This window comes from Octodon degus, unplaced genomic scaffold, assembly GCF_000260255.1.
Source record: "Octodon degus isolate 3935 unplaced genomic scaffold, OctDeg1.0 scaffold00312, whole genome shotgun sequence".
NCBI classification, from domain to species: domain Eukaryota; kingdom Metazoa; phylum Chordata; class Mammalia; order Rodentia; family Octodontidae; genus Octodon; species Octodon degus.
In genome coordinates, this window is record NW_004524888.1 from 536,460 (window position 1) to 541,714 (window position 5,255).

The 5,255-nt window shown below is 51.6% G+C and overlaps 1 protein-coding gene across 3 annotated transcripts in view; it reads left to right on the top strand.

Moving 5' to 3' along the window:
* The window catches only part of Fgd3 (FYVE, RhoGEF and PH domain containing 3), a 57,787-nt gene that overhangs the window by 39,880 nt on the left and 12,652 nt on the right, over window positions 1–5,255 (top strand). For all 3 annotated transcript variants that reach the window (XM_023707787.1, XM_004647567.2, XM_023707788.1), the window contains exons 8-13: window positions 601–659; window positions 2,204–2,350; window positions 3,003–3,095; window positions 3,719–3,798; window positions 4,447–4,477; window positions 5,056–5,163. In XM_023707787.1, the coding sequence (XP_023563555.1) occupies window positions 601–659; window positions 2,204–2,350; window positions 3,003–3,095; window positions 3,719–3,798; window positions 4,447–4,477; window positions 5,056–5,163 (518 nt within the window). The remainder of the gene's footprint in view (window positions 1–600; window positions 660–2,203; window positions 2,351–3,002; window positions 3,096–3,718; window positions 3,799–4,446; window positions 4,478–5,055; window positions 5,164–5,255) is intronic.

A 5,255-nucleotide genomic window follows, 5' to 3' on the forward strand; every position in this document is an offset into this window, starting at 1 on the left:
AGAGGAATAGAGGGAGGAGAGATGAAGAGACAGAATCAGAGGAACAGGGACAGTGGAGGGGCAGAGAGATGCTAAGAGATAGAAATACAAAGAGACGGAGAGATAGAGAGGGAGAAAGATGTAAACAGAGGCAGAATCAGGGACATAGATGTAGACATTGAGAAAACAAGGAGAGTCAGGCTCCTAACCAGACCTACTTCCAGGTCAGGAAGTGACGTAGTGAGTAGGGTGAAGGAAAGTCTGCCTTGCCTGACCTGGGACCAGGATGCTCGTTCTGTGGAAAGTTCTGCCAAACATCCCTGACCAGAGCTTTGGGCCCAGCAATGGTCCCACAAGAAGGAATCTGTGCAGGAGAGTGGGGTCTCCCACACCGCGTTGGCCTCAGCAGGTCCCCAGCAGGTGGGGCATACCTATAGGGCCACAGGCCTCACCCTGTCCCTGGGCCAGGTGTGAGGGAGATCCAAGATGCCCTGAGAAAGGCCACATGGAGGGACAGAACTTCCCCACCAGGGACAGCTTCCTGAGCTCCAGAGTCCACCTCTCAGGTGAGAATGTGCAAAGCCACCGCCTGCCCAACTGATTTGGGTCCTTCTCCTGCAGGGTCCCTGGAGCTCATCTCTACAGCCGCCAACCACTCCAACGCAGCCATTCGGAAAATGGTGAGTACAACTGCTGGAGGGGGTGTGGAGTGGAACAGAAAATGCAAGGGTGGGTGGGCACCTTCTCCCTGTCTTCCATGGGTCTAATCAGTGAGTGCTTTCATGCTCCCATCTCCAGGGTGTTTAGGGGCCCCGTGTTGAGCTGGAGAGGCATGCACCTTATCAGATCTATAGACTTTGGTTATTTAGCACCCTGTGCCTTAGTTTCCCCATTTTTGAAATAGGGGTCCTCACAGACCTAGTCTCTTTGGGCTTCATGGCGATTAAAAGAGTTACTGTACATGGCTTGCTCTGAACAGGAGCAGGCGTAAGTGTCAGCTCTCATTATTGCAATCACTCATCCGTTCACCAGAAATGCAGAGTCCACCTCAGGGACCAGGCCTGCACATGCCTGGCCCCTGGTACAGGCCAGGTGTACTCCCAATGCCCAGTTCACATCAGAAGCACACCTAGTTCCCTCAGGACACACCAGGCACACACACAGCTCCCCCAGTACACATTAGGAACACATCTAGCCCTCCTCTACTGCACATCAGTTGACCAGCCCGCTCCCCTGGAACACATCGCATGCACACCCAGGTTCCTTAGAACATGCCAGGACATTCCTAGCCTCCCTGTACATACCAGGTGCATGCTCAGCACCTCCAGTACTAGCCAGGCATGCGTATGCTGAGTGCCCCCAGGACAGGCTAGATGCACGCCCAACCTCTCCAGTACCTGCCAGGTATAAGTACAGCCCCTAGAACATGTCAGATGTAAGTGAGCACCCTGAGCTGTACGTATGCCAGGTACATGTTCATTCTCCCTAATTTTCAGGAAGTCCTCAGCCCTGCCCTGTTGGTCCTGTTAGTGTCCCCCATAGTCTGTGCTGTGCTGTTTGACACGCTTGTATCTACCTGCATCTGTGGCACAGACAGCAGGGCTACCCTAAACTACCTGCTAGGTACGCAGGTTGCAGTTACTCCAGTCCAAGGGCACCAGCTGCTGAGGTCCAGGCCAGAGCATGCTGCTGCTGCAGAGGTCCCAGTAGGCTCAATCCTACTTTTTGCTGTGTTAGTTCCCAGCTCAGGGCCAAGGCCACAAGCTGCTGACTCTGTCCTTTCATACTATAGGGTTCTGGTTGGCCATGTGATCCACCAGTCACCCTGACCAGGGAAAGATGACACTCAGACTAGCACAGGCCAGATCATAACCCTCGGCTGACTTCTTCATGCCTTAGTTTCTTTGTCTGTAAGTTGGAACTGATAATGGCATCCATCTCAGAATTCAGTGGGTTAAAGCATGTACCATGAATAGAACTGCCCTTCACACATGGCAGTAGAAACAGCTGTTATTTATTATAACAGCATCGTGAACTTCTATTCTTTCTGCATGGTGAACTTCTGTATATCCATCACTATCAGACTCTAGTGCTTGCCTGTGTTTCCTTCCATTCTGTTGTTACAGGCTCATTGTCCTGTTGGGGTTGTAGGTTGCACTTGTAGGGCAAAGGCCTGCTTGCCTTGGTCCCCAGGAGCACCTGCCTGACCCCATGTCTCTTGCAGGAGAAAATGCACAAGCTCCTGGAGGTGTATGAGCAACTGGGTGGGGAGGAGGACATTGTCAACCCAGCCAATGAACTGATCAAGGAGGGCCACATCCAGAAGCTTTCAGCCAAAAATGGCACAACCCAGGACCGCCACCTCTTCCTGGTGAGCCCAGCTGCCAGTCCAGCCCCGGAGCTCCCTTGCCTGCCCCTCAGGCCCAAGGACAGGATCTTTTTGTGGATTTCCTCTCCTTTTTGTCAGCAGCTCCACCCCGTTTGCTACAATCATCTCATGCTTTTAACTGCAGCAATGCATCTTGATTCCAACCATCCCAAAACCAGACCCTGGCTTGGAGGGAGGAGAGGTGCTCCAGGTGCCTGGTGTAGCTGGAAAAGACATGATTCTCACCTTCCCACAGTCCCTTGTCCTGACCTTGTATGGCCAAGTGCTACCCCCATCCCCTGGCCACCATTGATCTGTTCTCTATTTCTACAGTTTCATTTTTCCAGGGTGCCACATAAATGCCATCAGATGCATCTGGCTTCATTCACTTGGCCCATTTATGTGTGAAATCCATTGCTGTCTGCTCATTCAAAACGTTTCCTTCCTTATTGTACAATTTGCTAGGTACATGGTGGACAAGTCAAAAAATAGGAACTTGACAAAAATAAAAATTTCCTCCACAGTCTCTTCCCTCAGAGATGGAAACGTAGTTAAAATAATCATGCACATGCTTTTACGGTTGACCTTAGAGGAGACCTTCCAAGGGTCTTGTGGGAGCAGCTCCTGGCCCCTCACCATGCCACCCTTCTTGCAGTTCAATAGCATGATCCTCTACTGTGTGCCCAAACTGCGGCTCATGGGACAGAAGTTCAGTGTTCGGGAGAAGATGGATATCTCTGGTCTCCAGGTGGGTGAGCCCTTGTTCCCAAACCTTTCACCCACCAAAGGGACATGAAACAGGGGTGGGACTTTAGGCTTTGGCCAACAATTCTGCCTGTGGCTGCGGGATAGCTGCAGCATATCTTGGCCCTGGTGTGGGCAGAATTCTCCATTCTCTAGATGTGGGTTTTCCTACTTGTGTCTTTAAACCAAGAAGTCACTTGCCCACATGAACTCAAATGTTGCAGAGTGGCCATGGTCCTCCTGGATCTTCTCATAAGAGCGTCCTCCTTTCTAAGAGGGTGCATCTCCCACAGAGAGGTGGTGGGGAAGGTAAGGGCAGCGATGGCTGGAACAACTCCTAGAGAAGGCTTGCTGGGCTGTGCGTGGGTTTGGTCAGCAGTGTGCCAGGCACAAGGATGAGGCAGTCCCAGCCTACCAGCTCCCATGGGCTGGCTCATGTGGTGGCCTCCATCACCCACCATGACCCTGAGCTTCAGGGCCTTTTCCCTGCAGACCGCAGAGCCTGCTGGGTCACCTGTGACACCTCCTTGGGGACAAACCTCCAAGTCAGAGAACACGAGGCTGGTGCTGAAGAAGAGCTAAAGTGACCAGCTTGTGTGGGTTTGTGTTTTGTTCTTTGCTCTTCAGGTGCAGGATATTGTGAAGCCAAATGCAGCACATACATTCATTCTGACCGGAAGAAAGAGGTGCCTGGAGCTTCAGACTCGGTATGGCGCAGGCCTCACGAGTGCTGCTGCTGCTGGGCGAACATCCCAGATGTGTGTACACACCACACATCTATCACAGTGCGGGGGCTGCTGCTACATAGTCTGCTTCTGAATCTTGCTTTTTTTATCCAGTTTGCCAGGAATTACCCCATAGCCTTGCGCCATTTCTTAACACAGTGCAGCTCTCCCTCATAATCTATAACCAGTTCCCACGGGCAGGCGCTCAGGCTGCTCCTGGGTCCTGCTAGTGCCGATGGTGCTGCTAGTTGTGTTCTCATACTTCACTTCTTGTGCACTTGCCAAGGTATCCATCAGATATTGCTGACAGAGAGTCGCAGATCAAAGTTGCCTTAATTTGGTGGCCATGGTCACTTTACCCTTTAGGGCCAGGCTCTGACTGGCAATGTGTGGAAGGTCTGGCCTTCCATGCCTTGCTAATGGCATGAAAGCTTGGGAATTACCTGCTAGGGCCAGGGAGGCACTGGTTTACACCACTGCAGGGAGTCTGCACTGCAAGCCAGGATCCACCACAAACTCTCAAGCTCTCAGGTGAATTAGGTGAGGTGTCAGCTCCAGACTCAGAGGAAGCTGGGAGTTTATCGTTCGTATTCAAGACCAGATTGAAAGATACTGTCTTTGTTTTTATAGGACCGAAGAAGAGAAGCAAGAATGGATTCAGGTAGGTGAATTATCTAGTTTTGAAGTAGCCAAATCCCCAAGTTATTGAGCAGTATGGTCATTGCACATTGGAGCAAAGAGTCGGGATGGCCCAGTTCCTCCCCTAGTGCTGCCTGGCCCTGTGCCCTGCCCTGAATGAGCCCATGACTGTGGTTGCCTTCATAGGTACTTTGAGACAACACAAGCCTTTTAATCTATTTGCCAGCTTGATCCCTATCCCCACATACCTAGATAGAAATGAATAAGCCTTATGTGAGAGGCTGAGGCAAGAGGACCAAAAGTTCAAGCCCAGCCTGAGTAACTTAGTGAGATCTTGTCTAAAAATAAAGTTAAAAATAAAAACGAAGAAATAAATGAACCAGGAGGGATCATGCTGGAGATATCCTCTCTCCAAAGTGGTCTTTTCAATCTGGAAGTTTCCAGGGCAGAGCCTGCACCATTGGTTAGCAGAAATATGATGGCCAGGGGCCTAGGCCATGTTTCACGTACTCCTAGACCCCACAGAGCCAGGCATGTCCCCCTGCAGTGTCGAGGTCCTCCTGGCTCCTGCCTACAGCCCTATGGTTTTTCTGTGTCCAGGTCATTCAGGCCACCATCGAGAAGCACAAACAGAACAGTGAGACCTTCAGGGCCTTCAGCAGCACCTGGAGCCAGGATGAGGAGCTCAGCCCATCTCCGGAGTCACCAGTGAGTTGGTACCTGGGTCAGGAGTGGGGAAGACTGCCTGCCGGGTGGGAGCTCCAGGAACATTCTCTGTCTGTCTGTCTGTCTGTCTGTCT